Here is a 20,286-nt window from a genome sequence, read left to right as displayed (position 1 = left end):
TGGTTTGGGTTGTTCAGGAAGCAGTTGCTGGAAAGGGATTAGACATACAAGATATTAATTGGGAGAAATGACTCTAAAGGCTAAGCGGTGGGAACAGGGATATGCAGGTGTGGGGCCAGTGGAAGGAGAGGGCAAAGGACGGCTGGGCAGCAGGAGTGTCAGACGGCAACGTAGTGTTAAGAAGGTTTTTATCAGACCACTGGGAAGACGTTGTGTACAGTCACCTGTTGAAGTATTCTGAGCCTGGTTTCCAGGCCTCGCTGAGCCACTGGCTGAGAGCATGCTGGGGAGCATGACTTCATTGTGATCCAGAGGGGCCGAAGCCGGAGTGTCAGTCAACCACACCCCCCACAGCGGGAGATCTACACGGTTCTCACTTGCCCCAACTGCAGTTGTGGACAGACTTGTGCAGTAACCCCAAACTGAGAAAGCTCTATCAAGTATGCAGAATCTACCTCATGTTTGTAGGGCTGAGTCACACTACCGGATAAGCTATTAAGACTTGCTGAAGTAATATTTAAGAATGAGGGAAATTTAGACTGACTAATGGAGGAGGGAAAAGGTGGAAACCAGTTGCATCCTCAAAGACTAACCTCAGTAAGGGAATACCTCACCAATATCCCTTCTCTAAGTTTCTTTTAACAAGATCATCGATGAGCTGCTCCCCACACCTGTGTGAAGAAGCAGATCTGTGTGGTGCGAGGAGTGGACTGTCGTGCCTGTTAAAATGCACCATTCTTCTCTCATACCTTTCACAAATGTAAATGTACTAGAAACATACTTTAAAAATAAAGAAACCCATGGTAGGGAGGATCTACATATGACATATAAACTAGAAGCCGTAAAATAAAAGATTAATGAATTCAACTGTATAAAGTAAATTCTGCATGGAAAAAAAAAGGTTTCATACAAAGTCAAATGTCAGAAGACAAACAGGAAAAAACGGGAACTCATATCACAATGTCCTAAATTCTTTAATACATACAGAGAACTCCTAAGTCAATAAGAAAAACACCCATAGTGTCAGCATTGATAGAGAGTGACAAAAAGCTCTAAAATCTCAATGGCTTGAGCCACAAAAGTTTATTTCTCATCTGTTTTGTGTCCACAATGGGTCCATGGGGGCCTTTTCCAGGTTGGCCTCTCTGCAGGACTTATGCTGATAAGCAGCTATCTCCTGACATATTCTTGCCAACTGTGGCAGAGGGAAGTAGCTCTGCAGCATCTTGCACTGGCAATTAAATATGGGCCTGAAATTGATACTCAACAATTCATCTCACAAATTATTGGCTAGAACTAGTCCCATGGCCCTGCCTAAGCCCGAAGGAACCGGGCTATGCCATACTGTGTCTGCCTGGAAGGAGAGCAGGACCCCACACAGGTAAGCAGCGCTAAACCTATTCCATTACCACGCCAGAGAGTCTATGAATTATTTGGTTTCTCAACTGAAGGTCTTGTCAGAGAAAGACGATGGCATATTTCATTACATTCCACGTGCTGGTGATTAAAAAAGTAAAAAATTCCTTTCTTTCCAAAATTGGTAGTGACATCATTCTGACCAACAGAGTGAATCTGGGGATCTGTCAGATAGATGAGCCCTTTTCCATTACCAGTCACCCAACCTAAATGAGAAATAAACATGTCTGAGAATTATATCCTCTATAAATGTCAGTAGTGTATTTCAGAAAAAGAAAACGTATATACTTAAAGAGATATTTTAAAAACTCGGTTACACTGAAGTTTATGTTTAATAAGTTTCTGTTAAGGGATTTGGTATTGCATATTCCAATTATTGGTTTAAGAAGGGAAACTGAACATTGGGTAATTAACTTTGTCAAATATGACATACCTAGGCTGCCAATTCTCAAGGAATTAGAGAGCAATAAAATGCACTTAGTTTAATTACTAAGATCACAATATATTGAATATTTCTTTCACGATTCATAAGTCGCTTTAGTGCTTAACCCATTAATTCATCTGTTCATTTAACAAATATTTATTGAGCATATGCAGTATACAAGACACCATTTTGAGTACTTGGGATTTAGCAATGAACAAGTGAGTAAAAAATCACTATACTCATTGAGCTCATATTCTGGTGAAGTGGGACAGATTAATAAGCAATATAAGTAAGTAAGAATATATAATATGATAAAGAGTGATGATAAATGCTATGGAAGGGGATAGAGAAAATCTTGGGGGATGGTCTTAGAATCGTTACTAAAAATAGTTATAATAAACCTCATTTATCATTTAAATGAAGTGAAGAGTATTGGCTAATAATTCTGGTAAATAAAATATTAGATGAACTGAAATAAAATTAAAATATAAATGCAGAAAATTTTTAAAAGGTCAGATTTGAGTACACACAACTTTCCATTCCTTAATGACCCCATTATGAAACCTAATATCACACTTGTAATAAAGGTAAAGGGCTGAAGAAAAGAAAGAGTGGAAAGACTTTCACATATTAAAGCATGCAATATTTAAAAACCTACATCATTCAAATACACTTAAGTGAAATTAAAAAAAGCCATTGTGGATTTGCTCTAGAATTAAGCCCAACAGAATGTGAGCCAGATCTTCTCACTCATTATGTGACATTGTAGACCCCTGTAGAAGCTTTAGACATTTTTTTCAGACATCATTTGCTATATAAAGTAAAATCAATTATTTTAATTACAAATAGTAGTCTAGGCACTGAAAAATCTATTAAATAATGACTAGAAGAGCTAGTTACAAGACCTCACATTTACATATGAATAACACTAAAAATAAAAAAATAAGTCCCAATTTCACATACCTTGTAAATCGACTACAACATCTCTATGATTAGAAAACTCGTAGGAAAAATGGCCATAAGCCAAGCCATATTCTGTGGCTTTGTATTCTGTTTTAACCACTTTTGCATTATTTGATAACTTTACAAATTCTCCCAGTATGTAAGGCTCCACACTGATACATCCCTTTATTGTCTTGCCTTCCAAAATCTGAAAAATAGAAACGGGAGACCATAATGGCGAGGAAGGCCTCAGGCTTCGGGGTCGGGTAGACCTCACTTTGAACCTAGGCTTTGCCACTTAGGAGCTCTGTTACTTCTGGAGGTTTTGGTCTGCTCATTTGTAAAGCAGATATTATAATAATAGCTACCTTATAGCATTGTTAAAGAAATTAAATGAGAAAAATGCATGTAAAGCGCTTAACATTTTATGTGGCATATAATAGAACTTAAAATTATTATTATTCTTTTATTAAAATGCTCACATAAAAATGAGGCCATGAAGTGACCTACCCTAGGGAGCTAGCTCATCAAGACATGTAGATAAATCATGCCCTGGAATGCTGGGCTGGAATATCAGTTCAAGCATTTGTGTGTATACTCTATTTTGCCGAGTTGTTTCAAAGGCTAGAGTTAATGTGTTAAATGCCTGGCATAGTGTTTGACATAAAGAAAGTGAAAAATGGATGATAGCTATTATTGGTAGTAATAAAATATGTGTCAAAAAATGTCTTTGGCCAAAGTAAAAAAAAAAAAAAAAGTCCTTTAGGTATGAATGAGCTAAGGATCCAACATATTTGGGAAGGCAGGATATTCTTAATCCAAATTAGAGAAAAGTCAGTGGAGATAGATGGTTGCCTTTATATATTTAAAGAGATATCTTATTGAAAACAGATTGGTCTCAATGACCCCAGAAGGTGGAGCTGCAATTCATAGGTAGAAATCAGAGGAAGACAGATCTAAGAACTTCCTAACAACTAGAATTATTTGAAAGTGAAAAGGGAATAATTATTTTTCCTTCCTAAACGTGTTTAAGCTATGACTTGGTAATTACTTGGTTGCCAGGGGCGGGGACTAACAGATGTAAAACAGGGAATTCATGCATTGGGTTGAGGTGATAATTTGTACTACATATCATCTTTGGGGTCCTTTTCTCTCTTTGAAAGTACAGACAGTACCCAAAGAAAGGATATTAAAAATGCCAACTTGACCACGTGCGACCAGATACCAGAATTAACAGGGTGACTTGGAAGATCCAGATTATATATTCAGGATCTAAAAGGTCATAGTTCTTACATATCTCTCTAAGTAGATGAAGGAGATGAAATAGTCTGGTAACTGAGTTTACTGGATTTTACCCAAAACGTAACCTAGTATATACTTACAGGCTTGTTTAAGCAAACCCTTGCTCTCTTTAATCTTACCAGTACTACTGTGGATGGGATATAGAAGATCTGTGTTGGAACCTTTTGTTCATAAAGTCTCTTGTTAAACTCTGTCACGTAGTGCTGTGCGGTCATTTGACGTTCCACATCAGTGAAGTGGTGCCGGAGGCCCTTCTGCTCCTTATATTCTTTCCCAACATATCTACGACCAGAGGAAAAAACACACAAAAGAAGCGCAAAAGTGATCTTATCACAGAGGAAGAGAGCGGAGACCAAAGGAGATACGCACAAATGCTTGAAAGATGTTATTCTTTCTCTACCTTGGACAGTCAGTATTAATGATCCTGACTTATCTCATGACTCAGATAATTTTGTAAGAGCCTCCTGAACAAGAGAACATAATTCATGTTGGCTGACTGTGATGGCTAATGTTATGTGCCATCTTGACTTGGCCATAGGGTTCCCCAATATTTGATCAACCATAATTCTGGGTGTTTTTGTGAGGTTGTTTTGGGATGAATTTCACACTTAAATCAATAGACTGAGTAAAGCAGATTGCTCTCTCTCATGTGGATGGGCCGAATCTAATCAGTTGAAGGACAAAGAATAGAACAAAAAAGACTGATCTTCTCCCAAGTTAAAGAGAATTCCTCCTGCCAAACTGCCTTTGAGCTGGGACACTGGTCTTGTCCTGCCTTTGGACTTGAAGTGAAACATCAGCTCTTCCTGGGTCTGGAGCCTGCTGGCCTTTGGCCTGGAACCACACCATTAGCTCTCCTGGGTCTCCAGCTAGCCAACTGCAGATCTTCAGATTTTCTGGCCTCTATTATCATGCAAGCCAATTCCTGACAATAACTCTCTGTCTATATGTATATACATCTTCTTGGTTCTGTTTTTCTGAAGAACACTGTCTGATACACTGACTCAGGATGATGCTGATTATAGAGAAAGTGTCCAGTTAATGTAGCAGTTTGCCAGACTTCCTTGGTGAGCCAAGGGAGCCAGGATGGACACTGGAAAGTGCAGGCTCTGCAACTAGATCTTTCACTACCTTCACTGGGGCCTTAAACAGGTCAGTTAATCAATCTGAAGCCTTCTTCTACCCCTTCCTTATGTGATTACTTCATCTGTACAAATACTTGTTTCCATCATCACCTATTATGTGCATAGCCCTGTGCTAGTCCTGAGTGTTTTGAAGAAAGTGTGAAATATGATTTGTATATTTCAAGGCCTTACACATAGTTGGAGACAGAAGATATGAGGCAGTAAGTGGTTAAGTGTTGAAAGGAGCAAAACAGTAACTATCACACTTTACTACAGTTTATATTTGCTATAAGTTGGTGTGAATTTATGAGTAATTTGCATGTGTCCAGAGTGACCTCCAAAAATCAAAGAGAACTGTCAGAGTTATAGACCTCAACTAGAGAAAACACTCTCTAGAAATTACTGAGTCCAACAGGATAATGAAATCCAAGTTGGCTGCAGTTTTGGCCATTCAGACTCCCGGGGATCCGAAAGGAAATCTGAGGGGCGCCTGGGTGGCTCAGTGGGTTAGGCATCCAACTCTTGGCTTTGGCTCAGGTCACGATCTCAGGGGTGTGAGATTGAGCCCGGTGATGGACTCTGCACTCAATGCAGAATCTGCTTGAGATTCTCTCTCTCCCTCTTCCTCTGCTCCTTTCCCTGCTCACACTCTCTCTCTCAAAAATAAATAAATAAAATCTTACCAAAAAAAAAAAAAAAGAAATCTGACAGTGGAGGCTGCCGAGGAGGGACCTCTATGGCATGAGAAAACAGCCAGCAGAGGAGTGGCTGTCATCATCGGGTGTTCCAGCATTTCTGCCATGGACAGACCTCTGGGCCTGCAGTAGCTCTGAATCAGTTCAGAACTTGGAGCAAACCCTGGGGCTGGAGCATGTCCCAAACGTTCTGTCAGAGGACCTTCAGCCCTAGGTTCAGGATCATCAGTCTGGGAACAGAGGCCCATTCTTTCTGGCATCTTATGCCATTTTGTTGGGATCATTTTTCGTCAGGATTTGTTAGCAGTAAACTCTTTTTTCTTTGACAGCTTTTAAGATTATTTCTTTATCTTTGGTGTTCTAAAGTTTTACCACTATGTAGCAAGAAGTGGATTTATGAGTGCCTGCCTTCTTTCCTTCCTTCCTCCTTCCTTCATTTCTAGTTTCTTTCCTTCTTCCTTTTCTTTTTTTTTTTTTTTTTAAGACTTCATTTATTTATTTGAGAGAGAGAGAATGAGAGACAGAGAGCATGAGAGGGAGGACGGTCAGAGGGAGAAGCAGACTCCCCACCGAGCAGGGAGCCCTATGTGGGACTCGATCCCAGGACTCCAGGATCATGACCCAAGCCGAAGGCAGATGCTTAACCAACTGAGCCACCCAGGCACCCCCCTTCTTCCTTTTCTATCCTACTTAGGATTCACTATGATTCCTGTATTTGAAGATTAATGTGTTTTGGCAATTCTGGGAAATTATCAGATATTATCTATTTAAATAGTAATTCTTTTCTATTTGATCTGTTATCTTTTTCTGATCAGATATATGTTGGATCCTCTCACTCCATCTTCCATATTTCTTTTTTTTTTTTTTTTAAAGATTTTATTTATTTATTTGACAGAGAGAGACACAGTGAGAGAGGGAACACAAGCAGGGGGAGTGGGAGAAAGAGAAGCAGGCTTCCCGCGGAGCAGGGAGCCCGATGTGGGGCTCGATCCCAGGACCCTGGGATCATGACCTGAGCCAAAGGCAGACGCTTAACGACTGAGCCACCCAGGCGCCCCATCTTCCATATTTCTTATTCTCTCTTTTATTTCCCATCTCAGATCCTCCTATGATGCATCTTGCTGTATTAGTTTCTTAGGGCTACTATAACTAAGTGCCACAAATTGAGTGACTTAAACAACAGAAACTGACTCTCTCACAGTTCTGGAGCTTAGAAGTCCAAGATCAAGATATCAGCAGGGACATGTTCAATCTGAAGCCATAGGGAAGGATGTTTTTCAGTCCTCTCTCCTGGCTTCTGGTGGTTCCTGCTTTGTGGAAACACAACTACAATTTTACATGCATTCTCCTTGTGCATGTCTATCTCCAAATTTCTTTTTTATAAGAATACCAGTCATAGTGGATGAGGTGCCCACCTTATTCCAGTATGACCTCATCTTAACTAATTATATCTGCAATGCCTCTGTTTCAATAAGATCACAGTCTGAGTACTGTGGGTTAGGACTTCAACATATGAATTTGAGGCTGGAGGCAGAGAGCTGTTAAAAAACTCACTAAACCCAGAACACATGGCTTCATCACTTGGATGTGTGATGAGGGGCAAGTTTCTTAACATCTCTACGCCTCATTTCCCTCATCTGTAAAATAAGGATAATAATATCTGTCTCATAAATTTTTGTGATGATTAATTAAATTAGTACATAAATTACTTAAAAGAAGGCTTGGCACATATATACTTGGTAAATATATTTACATGTTTCTATTGTTATTATTATTATTATCATCATCGTCAACAACCTTTTCAAGAAATATACTTCCACTGCTTAAGAATTACCCAATTTCTCACTCTCTCTCATTTCCTGTCTTCCTATTTATTTCTTACATTATGTGGATTTGGATAAAAAACAGGGTCCACCTTAAAATTCTTGGCTTATAGGTCTTTTTTAAATACACAGATGATGTAAAATTAGGTCTCAAACCCAATGGGGATCACCTGTGGTCACTAATTTTTTCAGGTGAGTTTTTGCTTGAAGTTGTCATCCAGAACTAAGGCCAAACAGGTGTTTACCTCAGTGAGGTGGTTTTTTGTTTTTGTTTTTGTTTTTTTTTTAAAGATTTATTTATTTATTTGAGAGAGAGAAAGAGCGGGGGGGGGGGGGGGGGGGGGGGGGGGCGGGCAGCGGGAGAGGGAGAATCTCAAGCAGACTTCCTGATGAACAGGGAGACTGACGCGGGGCTCTATCTCACGACCCTGAGATCATGACCTGAGCCAAAATCAAGAAACTGAGCCACCCAGGAGGCTGGGGGTGGGTGGTCTCTACCCACTGGATGGTCTCTAAATAGTCCCTTACATGTGTAACTTTGGTCACTAGCTGCCACCTTATGCCACCCCACTCAAAACCTAACAGGGAGTGTCTTAAGGGCTTAGTATACTCTTATATCCCTGGATATGCTTCATCCCTAGCCTCAAAGGATTTTCCTACCTTTTTTTGCAGACTCATTTATTTACATATAAGTGTGGTTTTCATAGTTGAATTAGACTTCTTGCCAGCATTTATAGTGGGAGTGTTTGAGGCTCTCTGTCCTGCCATAGAGTCAGAAACTCCATTTTTCTTATCTTTACAATGGGGATAACAATGTCTCTCTGAGAGGTTTTTTTTTTTTAAAGATTATTTATTTATTTATTTGACAGAGAGAGACACAGCGAGAGAGGGAACATGTGGTGGGGGGGGGAGTGGGAGAGGCAGAAGCAGGCTTCCCGCAAAGCAGGAAGCCCGATGCGGGGCTCGATCCCAGGACCCCGGGATCATGACCTGAGCCGAAGGCAGACGCTTAATGACTGAGCCACCCAGGCGCCCCTTCCTGAGAGGTTTGACATCATGTCCATCTACGTAAAATGGCTGACATAATGTCGGTCAGTCTGTGGTAACTACTGTTAGTTAATTAATGAGGAGGAGGAAGGAGTAGGAATCTGAAAATATACATTGTGGCTAGCTTTTCCAGCTCTTTCAAAATCTCATAAATGATTAATTAACGGAAAGGCATAATTAGTCCATTTAACACTAGTGGTAAGGTTGTTTTAAAGAAATACCTCCCCAGAGTTTCTTCTTGATGAAGATGATGAACCCAAAAAGCATTTCTTTGTCTGCCTTTCTTCTTCACATTCAGGTAGTCCCCCAAATATACAACAGTTTCTTGGGCTGTCCATAATTCTGATTTTTTAGAGTATTTTAATAAAAGAGCATCTGCAGAAAAAGAGAAGATAAAAATGGACGTTATTTTCAAAGGGATGTTACAATTTATGAATAAAGTTGAAGTGACACAGATCCTAATCCAGCTTGTCTGAAATCTTCAGCTTCTTTAGACATTTTCTCAAATTTCAGCCTCTTCTATGACTACTACTACAAAGTTAGTGAAGTACAATAAAGTAAAGCTTTGCAAATGTAATGAAGATTCACAAAATCTTTTGCTTGTGATGGTCAAGGATTAAGATAAGGCCAGAGAGTTTCTGTATGAAAACGGTAGAAAATAAAGGCTTTTTAAACATCAAAACACCAGAAACCATCTTGGAAGAGTGATATATGCTTGCATCTTGGGGCACCTCAGTGGCTCAGTTGGTTAAGGGTCTGCCTTCAGCTCAGGTCATGATCTCAGGGTCCCGGGATTGAGTCCCGCATTGGGCTCCCTGTTCAGCGGGAAGCCTGCTTCTCCCTTTCCCACTCCCCCTGCTTGTATTCCCTCTCTCGCTGTCTCTCTCTCTCTGTCAAATAAATTAATAAATAAATATTAAAAAAAATAAGATAAACAGCAAAACCCCAGAGACCATCTTGGAAGAGTGATATATGCTTGCATCTTCTAATTATCTGGGGGGTCCGGATAATGGAGCCTACTACTGGTGTCAGACCATATAGATAGAAATAAACGAAATAACTCTACCTCAGAGACTCCTGGCAACTTCAGAAATCATAGTTACCTATTAAAGTGCACCTTAATTTTCTCTTGTTTTGTTTAAGTTGGGAAAGTCCAGGAATTACTTGACAAAATACAGCTACCGTACAAAGATGCTACTCAATAGAAAAAGGAAAAGATAAGAAGGAAAAGCAAAAACTGTCTCCACCTTAAGGAAAGGCAGAATAGGGCTAGTAAGAAAGCACTTCTTTGAGGGGAAAGACATGAACTCTGAGAAGAAATGCAACATTTTGGGATCCAAGTTAAAATGAAGTGAACATGGACCTTCCTGCATGTAGGTTGCGATAATGGGTGAAAGTATAGGAGACTCAGGAGAGAAAATACTTCAAGTAAGAAACTCACGGGTCTGGGACCGGGGCGGGAGATGACTGGAGGCTGGGAAAGACAGTGGCCAGGGTTGGGGCATTCAATCAGAGAAGCTGGGGATGGAAACAGAAGGTGAGCTGCTTGCCCACATTCATAGGAAGGGCAATGAACTGAGGGAAGAAAGATGGAGGAAATGTACAACTTGCTTTGTTTCCTCAACTTTGGGCTTTCTCTGTTTTTCTTATCTGTACACTGGGGATAATAATGTTCCCCTAATGGGTTTGAGATTATGTACATGTGGCTTTTCACCACAAATTGGCACACACGTATAACAATAAAGCAGTTACCTAACTCTAAGAAATGTGATTCTGAACCTACAGAATCTCTAAAAAGGGAATAGTGAATAGGAAAACCCTATTATAGAATGTTTTGCTTCTTTTTGTGACAACCTGATCTGTATCTTAGTCTGACTTCAAGGCAGCAGGCAAAAAACTGGAATACTCTGAAGCGGAAGTTACTGACATCGGCTTTATAAAAATGCACTGAAGAGCTCTTAAAAAATACTGATGCTTGGATCCAAACCCCAGAACCATTAGATTGGAATCTCAGGGGTGAGGCACTGGAAATTTTAAAAAGCACCTCCCCCTCCAGGGATTCTTATATGGTGCCAAGATTGAGAACTACTACTACTTTATTTATTTATAGATTTATAGATTTATTTATTTACTTGAGAGAGCATGCATGAGTAGAGGGAGGGGCAGAGGGAGAGGGAGAGACAGTGTCCTCCAGCAGACTTCCCGCTGAGTGCAGAGCTTGATGCTGTGCTCCACAGGATGCTGGATCCTAGGACCCTGAGATCACGGGCTGAAATCAGGAGTTGGACACTTAACCAACTGAGCCACCCAGGTGCCCTGAGAACTACTACTTTAGTATCCAGTGCTTAACAAACCACAAAGCTTGTTTCTTTTTTTTCATTCAAATAATTCTTCAGTATCTTGGAGGGTGTTATGATGTGATCCTCTGGGCTAAGAGAAGAACCTTCTTTTGTCTTCTTCCCAGCCTCTCCACCACTTCTAAGCTGTAATAGATACACTGATTACTGGGTGGGCCCCAATCCAGGCTCCCTGCTATAGTAAGTGACCTTGGGCTCTTCCATAAGCAAGAAGTAGTTGCTGACTATAATAGTAGGGGGCACTTGCTCAATCCATTGGCTGAAAAGAAACCTTGTGGACAGGTGTGAAAATCTCTGCCCAGCAGAAGAGTGATGTTTAACTGGGTCAAACTCTGCCCCCAAAAATCTGAATGGGGAAAAACAGAAATCAGCTGGTTGGTAATGAGAATCCAGGGAAAAGACAGATGCTGAGTGGATATGACAAGCAGAGCTGTTTTAAACCCTGACTGATGACTGTTCCTTGGTCCTGTAAGATTCTTGTCTGCCTTACTGCCTTGTGTATCTTCATAGCAAGCCCCCAATATATGCAGTGGCCTGAGTAAGCCTCTGGTCTTTGCCACCATTAGAGTCCACCACACCAAGAGTGAGGGAAACCCCCAAAGTACATATTTTTCTGTATATTCACAAAGCATAACAGGGGTCTGTGTCTTTCATGAGTTTTAAGTGATCTACATATCAAGCTCTTCAGAGGACCCCAAACATACACAGAGGCTTCCTGAAGCTGTACCGACTGAAAATGTTGTACTCACTGTGTGCTCGGTGGAGTTGATTGGGCTTAAAAACTCCTGTATTCTCCAGTCTCTGTAACAGCCAATCATGGCTCACCCCTGCCAAGAGTTTTTCAAAGTCATCAGGGTGCAGGGTTCGAGCATCTAGGATCTCTTGCCTTATCATTCCTGGCAATGAAACAAAAGAACTTCCACTGGAATTCAGAAAGGACCATGGGTTTTCCCCCTCAGAAGAACTGTTGGAAAATGCAGGTGATTTCAACCACCACGCTGAGGACGAGCTGGAGTTCTGGCTGCAGTTTAGCATATTTCCTGGTTCGTTTCCTTCTTCTGTGGTAGTGCAGTCCTTGCTAAGATCAGGGAAGGCAATGTTACTGCTTACAGATGGGTCAGGGGTCTCAGCCCCCCAACCATGCAGCTGCCTCAGGGAACATAGGCTCGAAGAGCCACACCCATTTGTGGGGTGAACATCAGTGCTGTCGAGCAGTTGGCCCTCTTCATCCACTGTAGAGGCATCAGGGTCAATGTTCTGCTCTTTGGCTGAACCACTGCTCTTTCCTGAGTCAGGATTTTGAACAGGCCAATGAAGAGTGAAAGAGCTACATGGCATCACAGAATTTTTGCCCAGAGAACCCTCCATGACTACGTGAGAGTCTAAGGGCATATCCTCTTCTTTTTCCTCTGTTTCTCCTTCTGGGTCAACCCAGGAGGAACTGTCTTTAAATGTAAGGCCTGTCCCTCTTTTGATTTCTTCCCCATGCCTGTCTTTGGCATCACAGTGGATTTCTGGAAATTCACTTAGTTCAAAGGTTTCTTCTTCTCGAACTGAAGGATAGGTGGCTATGTTCTTGGGCCAACAAGAATCAGAAGAGGACAAAGAAGCAGAACCAAATGAGGGGCTGGAATGACCAGAAGTGTTTCTGGATCCCATGTTTCTAACCTTTTGCACACCTTCTGGAGCTCCTTCTAACAGGCCTGCACCAGAGGCCAAGAACGTGCCTGTTGTGTTATGAGGACAGGAGGTTGTTAAGGGCATGTGTTTGTGTAGCTGACTTTGAGAAAACTCTAAATTGTCACCCTTGGATACTTGGAGAGAGAGACCATGAAGCTCTGAAGACAGTGGATGTACAGCTCTGCTTTCCTCATTGATCTCTAGCTCTTCAGACAGGGCAGTGGAACACTGAGTATCCACAAGATGTTCTTCCTTGCAAGGCTCTTTTCTGGTTGACCTATCATCGATATAATTCACTTCCTCCCAGCTTGTAGAAGAACTAACCCCTGATAACTTGCTCCAAGAACTAGAGCAATGGCTGTCACTCAGAGACTTGTCCAAAACAGCTTCTTCACCGTGGCTGTGGTCTGGTGATTCAACCTCAGTCTCTACGTCTTGATCCAAGGAGACTCGAAATGCATCAGAATGGGTCCAGTTTTTCCTGCCTATCCTGCTGAGTTTCTCCTGACTATTCTTAGCCATTACCATGCCTTTTTGAAAATGTGATTTGTCTTCAGTAGTACACACAGTATCTATGTTTTTTGTCTCTGTTTTTAGAGTAGTGATACAGACTCCTGTTTTTGTATCTTTCTGTTTATTTTTGTTGTTTCCACAAGAGCTTTCAAATACTTCACACACTGAAGTATGGTGCTGTGAATAGGCTTCAAGGATTTTTTGGAAATCCACTTGCCCATGAAAGATGGGTTTATCCAACCCACGCTTGAAACTCTCTGGAACATAAGACTTGTCATCTAAATTTGAGAAGCCTTGAATTTGTAAATGATCCTTTACCTGGGTGATAATAGACAAGATCTGTTGAGAGAGAGCTTCTCTCTCCTGACTTCCAGAGGAACTACTGAAACTGTACAGCTTTCCCATAGCTTCATTACAGAGCTGACTTGCTACACGGACCATCTCGGTCTCCCCATAGAGTCTTTGGTGCACTGTGGTAAGGCCGAAAGCAGCTTTGAGAAGACTATGAAGCTCTTGTTTTCCAGTAGCTGGTTCATCATATCTCTTGGTGAGGAGGCCAATTTCGAAGGCCTCTTTGGCTTCATACAGATATGAATTTTTCATTTCTGGAGGACAGTCATTAGAACTACTATAGGACAACAAGCATGTGCCGCGGATATTCTGAGGAAAATACCAAATACAAAATCAGACATTGAATTCGAAACTGGAAGTGAATCAGGAAAAATTTCATTCCTGGAAGACAGTTGTCAGAAGTGTTATAGGAAAATAAACACGTGCCACAGATATTCCAAGAAAAGGACACAATCAAGTATTGAGTCAAGGGCCTAAAGTCCTTTTGGTGAATTAGGAGAGGGGACGGGGATGTATGTGACTGGTTGGCATGAGGGGGTAAGAAATTAGCTCTAACTACCATCCTGCTGTAGGCCTGATACTTTTTTTTCAGTTTATTTATTTTTTTTAGTAATTTCTACACCCAATGTGGGGTTCAAACTCATTACCCCGAAATCAAGAGTTGCATGCTCCTCTGACTAAACCAGCCAGGGGCCCCAGGCCTGATACTTTTTGATCAAAAATGATAAATTTGTTGTTGCTGTTACTGCTGTTGTTAGTTTTAGCAAAGAGTGTCTATATACATGGGACACGGACATAGTAATTTTCTCTGTGCAAATAAGGCTGCTATATACAAAAACATCATTTATTTAATAGAAGTCAAAACAATAGAGTAGTGGCTTCCAAACCCCTCTGTGCACCTGGGCAGTATTTCAAAATAAAAGATTTCTGGGTACCTATCCCAGAGATTTGCATTTAGTGGACCTAGGGTGGACCAGGAATGTACATTTTGCAAAGACTCTTTGGGCAGTTCTGATGTGCTTGGGGACCATTGGTCTGAGGCGGACAACATTATACCCTCAGGCTGAATTAATTATCTTCCACCAGGATGTCACTACTCTGATTTATAAAACCTTTCCATACATAAGGCCTGATCACAATTATCTAATGATGTACACAAAGCCCACTTTAGGTTAGACCTTTCCCTCTCACTGGTTACTTCCCTCACTGGGGAGAGAGGTTCAGGGAGGGGCTGCCCCCTGCTTACCACAGCCGAGAGCACAAAGAGGGGCGTGTAGGGACTGAAGGCAGTTGCCAGTTTGCAGGCTTCCGCAGCTGAGAGCAAATGGTGGTCAAACTCCCTCAGCAAACCCTGTGAAAAAACAGGAGGCCAAGTGTTGTATTGACAATTATTTATCCATTAGCAAAAGTCAGGCTATGAAATTCCTTTGCTTGTCTTTCAGGATTTTGAGGGACCTTCTGCCCCTCATCACAACTATTTCAGAACAGTGCCAAGAAAGAGTTAAGTGGCTTGGGGGTGCCTGGGTGGCTCAGTTGGTTAAGCGTCTGCCTTCAGCTCTGGTCATGATCCCAGGGTCCTGGGATCGAGCCCCACATCGGGCTCCCTGCTCAGCAGAGAGCCTGCTTCTTCCTCTCCCTCTGCCTGCCTGCTGCTCCCCCTGCTTGTACTCTCTATCTCTCTCCGTGTGTCAAATAAATAAATAAAATCTTAAAAAAAAAAGAGTTAAGTGGCTCAAAAGACCCTAGGGAGTTGAGTGTCCTTTCCCCCAGCACCCATACACAATCCTGTCACAAACCCTGTCCCTCCCCAGAAAGGGCCTAATGTGTGCAAAAATTCACAATGCCTGCCTATACAAAATAATTGAAACAAGTTTCTCTGGAGGATCATGCAAGTCTTTGTTCACAGAAACTCTGTGAACTTGCAGCCAGATTAGCTGATGATTTCTGCACTGTTCTTGGCAAAGAGCCTTTTAATGTATGATTTCACAGCAATTAAGACTCATTCATTCATCCTAGAAATACTGTTCTAGACATGAAGGAGATAGCAGACAGTGAGCCTGCAATAAGCTTATTTCCTATTGAAGGAAGGGGATTAGTCAATACACAAAATGAGTAAAATGCATAGGATCTGACATGGCACTGAGTGTTCCAGAGAAAAATAAAGCAGGAAGGGCTCACAAGGAGGTTCAGGATGGGGAGGCAGTTCAATTTGCAATTTTTAAAAATTTAATCTTTTTTTTTTTTTTTTAAAGTAAGCTCTACACCCAATGTGGGGCTTGAACTCAGACCCTGAGATCAAGAGTCCCATGCTCAGCCAGGCACCCTGGCAGTTTATAATTTTAAACAATCATCAAAGACAACTTCACTGAACAGGGATATAACCCTTTTCTTGTGTGTTGGTCGGACAGCAAAAAGCAACATTTTGCTAAGACTCAGATTGCCAGCAGCAAGTGCATGTGTTCTTATGCTACAGTAATTACTATTAAATACAGTTACCGTTGTCACTTTAGTATTTAATAAAAATGCAATCTTCATGATAATATTAAACCTCTCAATACCAGTACAGTGCAGGAGAGCAGTTTGATGTCTATGCTAACGCTCTAGACTGGTCAGAGATCTGGGTTCTGCTCTTAGTATTCTTTCTTACTGGGTGTGCAAACTATAGAGCTCACTTAGTTTCTCTGGACCTCAGTTTATTTTTCTCTTAAATGGGAACAATACATTTTGCTCTACCTGCCTCATAGGGTTTTATGTGGCTTCTATATATTGAGTTGTAAAGGAATACATAAATATTAGTAATGAGAACTTAGACAAGTGACTGATACTCTGATTTGAACAGAGAGGTAATTAAAGTTTTAAAATTATTACCCCTTTGGGGCACCTGGCTGGCTCAGTCAGTAGAGCATGCAACTCTTGATCTCAGGGTTGTAATTTCCAGCCCCACAGTGGGTGTAGAGCTTACTTAACAAAATAAAATCTTTTTTTTTTTTTAAAGATATTTAATTTATTTATTTGACAGAGAGAGAGACAGCAAGAGAGGGAACACAGCCGGGGGAGCACGAAGGGGAGAAGCAGGCTTCCCGCTGAGCAGGGAGGCTGATGTGGGGCTCGATCCCAGGACCCTGGGATCATGACCTGAGCCGAAGGCAGACCCTTAACGACTGAGCCACCCAGGCGCCCCAACAAAATAAAATCTTTAAAATTGTTACCCCTTTACCTTATCACTGAGGTAGCCCAAGTGTGGAAACGGAATTTTTGATGATTTGAAAGGAAATCAGTGGGATTCAAAGCCCTTATCGCCTCGATGATATTCATTCATTCACTTGTCATTTTTTTTAGTACCCTTGTATGTCTGGTACTGTGCTAGGTGCTAAGATAATACAGCTAAATAGGACACCATAGGAATTGTCCCCAGGATTGTTCATGTGACTTGAAGAGGGGAGACACTCGTGCTCCCTGACTCCTGGAGAGAGAATGAGATTGATGCACCAATCACCAAAAACGCCGGCGGTTTTGTGAGGTGATGCCATGGTTTTGACATGTGATAATTACCAAGTTAATTTGTGGATTGTTTTTAAACTTTTCGTAATCTTTTTTGCTCATGGAAACAAAGATGTCTGCCAGTATACCTAGTGATGTGGAAATACCCTGTAAGAAACAAACAAACAGAACACAGATTAGGAATTCATGGTCAATCACCGCTCTCATCTCAAGGCCTAAAGGCAATGATCAGTCCTCCATATGAACTATCTCTGCGGCTGCTCTTCTTATTCTTACTGTGATTGTTATTGTGACAGTGGAAATACTTCTAAACTGGATGCCACAGGGCTTGAAAGATCGTCACGTCCTGAGGACACAGACCTAATGTAAACACAACTATTTCTTAGCTGGGCCTTACTGGACTGCCAACACTAACTTCTCCATCCTGCTACGCATAAAGGATTGGCTCAAGCGAGAGTCCTTGTGTCCCATTCTGTCTGTGAGCCAACGGATTGTAGGCAATGTTACTGCTGACACAGCTCAGGGAAATGAGATGACCCAATGTTCCAGTCAACAAGGAGAATATTCCCACAGAGGCACAGGGCATGCAAACAGCAAGGAGGAAAGCAGATGTTGCCTCTCGATTTCTTGGATAAAGATGCCCCAGAAACAATGAGTTGGAGGAAAATGATCTTACAACTAAGCAACTTGGCCATCTCAACTTTGCTGTGGAATCAGGTAAAGGCTAAATCTATAATCAAATAGATAGATGAATGGAAATAAATATATAATATTTATATTATATAAATAAATATATATTTAGAAATAAATACATAAATAGAAATAAGTATGTAAATAGATAGAAATATATATATAAATAGATAGTTAGACATGAATGCAGAAACACTAAATACATGCCAGGAGTCTAGCTGTGAGTGGGGAAGTTACCAAATGTTCCTGGTCCTATGCGCATGCAGAATCGATAAAAATAGAACCAATAAACTCGATAAATGATACACTGAATTGTGCCATAAGGAGATAGTCATCCAAAGACAAATGTAGGAAAGGAGAAAAAAAGCACTAGATACACCACCTTTCTATCTGGCTGAGGAAGTGTCAGATATCCTATGATGGAGGTCCAGATCAGCTCTGCTGCTTCATACCACATCCCTGGAAAAAGAGGGGGAGACAGCACAAACCGCTAGTATCTGTGTATTGTGTTAGAAAATACCTTTGAGAACTAATACAGAAAGAAGATTCATTGGCTCCTGTTAGGAAAATTTCGGGCTGAATTATATTGACAGCAATCAGCAGATAGGAATCTGCTGGAGAAACAGCAACCTATTTTTCCAGTTGGTTTAATACAGATAATTCTTCCCTTTCACAGAGAAACAGTAAGAATTATATGTATGTGTGTGTATATATATATAAATAGTCAATTGTGTATATATATAATCAATTATATATATGTGTGTATATATATAATCAACTCCATTATTTACAAGAATACTAATTACCATTCTATGTTAAAAATATTCAAACACTTTAGTTTGCATATTTATTTATTTATTTATTTGAGCACCTGCAGCTCTTTTTCATACTTCCTTTTTGTTGTTTTTTAAAGTCTTCTGCCTTCAGGTGAGGAAAGGGCTTGGGGATAGGCTAATAAGCCCACAGGGGGCCCCGGGGGCTCCTTCCCGCCTCCCAGCATATCTCCTTCCCTCCTCCCTCCAGCCTACAGCAGAGCCTCTGCTCTGTTTCCCTCCCTCCTCAGGACCCCTCCCTTGGGACCAACCCTCCCAAACCCCATGTTCAGGTTGGCCTGTCTGTGGGGACAGTGCTAGAAGCCCTCTCCTGGACTGCTGGCAGAGCACTCAGGCTTGCTGGGCTATAAACAGCTGGGGTGGGGCCATGCACTTTAAAGCACAGCTAGCATTCTATAAATTTTGTTTGACAAACTCAGGAATGCCCTCTGAGGAATGAATGGGTAAGGTGTCAGGGTGGTGTAGAATACGGTGTCACTCTAGCACATGGAGTCCTGTAGAACTGAAAGTCAGACTCCAGAAATAATACCGAGAACCCTAAGGTTAGCATCAAACTATACAACTGTGTATTTCTTTAACAAAACTCAACATAAAATTTTGTTCTATTAATGTTCATAACACTCCTGGGATCTCAAATGTCATTTTTTTTTTTCGATGAGGAAACTCAGCGAAGTGGGGATTAGCAATTGTAACCAGATGCAATTAGAAAATTCTACGGTAAAATCTCACAGCCAGACTTTGTAAATGAGCCCTGAGAGGCTGAATGTTTGATGACCGTACCTAGCTTTTGCAGAATTTGCCCTCTGATCTGTATGCAGACTGACTGCACCAGGATCTTGTCGCTTTCATTTCTGTACAGCCAGGTACCTACAAGAAAAGAGGGGAAAAAAGCAAAGCGGCTTTAGCTTTGAATTATCAAGGAAATAGCCTGGTGAAATGAAACCATTTCATGCCTTCATGAGCACATGTGATCCAGATTAGAGAGAGGATCTTTTCTCTACATTTAGGGAAAGGTTCCAACTCCTTGCTATAACCTACAAGGCTTCACAGACATGAATTCCTGTCTGGTCTCCACCTCTCTCAACTGACTATGTCCTGCCACACTGACTTCATTTGCGTTCCTTATCATGGGAGCTGTCTCTTGCTTCATGGCATCTGCACTTGCTGTTACCTCTGCCTGGGATCCACTTCCCTCTGGTTCCTAAGGAGATCAGCTCCTCCTTCCAGTCCACCCAAAATTGGTTTGGAAGTAGAGACTGACGACTGCACACGCACACCAGGAAGGCATGAAAAGATTTAGTACTCACATAAGGAGCCTTTCTGAGGAGAGCAGGCAGGCACCCAAGCTGGTCCATTTGACGTGAGTGAAGAGTGGTGAGTGGCTTTGGTTTTTACTGTGATTAGGGTGTGGGGCTGGGGTAAAGTCTCCCACAAGCTACACTCGGTTTACTGATGAGTAGGTTTAAAACAAACCAAAAAACAACCCCCGCCCCCAGCCTGCCCAGCTGTGGGACAACGGGGAGTGGGGGAAGCCTGGGGCCTTAAAACTGTCAGCAAACACCAAAAATAGAGTCAGATTCATTATTAC

At 41.5% G+C, this 20,286-nt stretch overlaps 1 protein-coding gene across 1 annotated transcript in view; it reads right to left on the bottom strand.

The window, feature by feature from the left end:
• Window positions 1–552: 552 nt before the first annotated feature.
• The window catches only part of ALPK1 (alpha kinase 1), a 116,573-nt gene continuing 96,839 nt past the window's right edge, over window positions 553–20,286 (bottom strand). Inside the window, exons 7-15 of the mRNA XM_032401017.1 lie at window positions 19,479–19,565; window positions 18,248–18,324; window positions 17,227–17,322; window positions 14,921–15,025; window positions 11,880–13,983; window positions 8,995–9,148; window positions 4,204–4,366; window positions 2,804–2,990; window positions 553–1,622 (exon numbers count right to left, since the gene is read on the bottom strand). Of these exons, the coding sequence (XP_032256908.1) occupies window positions 1,423–1,622; window positions 2,804–2,990; window positions 4,204–4,366; window positions 8,995–9,148; window positions 11,880–13,983; window positions 14,921–15,025; window positions 17,227–17,322; window positions 18,248–18,324; window positions 19,479–19,565 (3,173 nt within the window). The 3' untranslated portion in view covers window positions 553–1,422. The remainder of the gene's footprint in view (window positions 1,623–2,803; window positions 2,991–4,203; window positions 4,367–8,994; window positions 9,149–11,879; window positions 13,984–14,920; window positions 15,026–17,226; window positions 17,323–18,247; window positions 18,325–19,478; window positions 19,566–20,286) is intronic.

Source organism: Phoca vitulina, unplaced genomic scaffold, assembly GCF_004348235.1.
Source record: "Phoca vitulina isolate PV1807 unplaced genomic scaffold, GSC_HSeal_1.0 scaffold3, whole genome shotgun sequence".
Lineage (NCBI taxonomy): Eukaryota > Metazoa > Chordata > Mammalia > Carnivora > Phocidae > Phoca > Phoca vitulina.
This window is presented reverse-complemented; position numbering and strand designations above follow the sequence as displayed.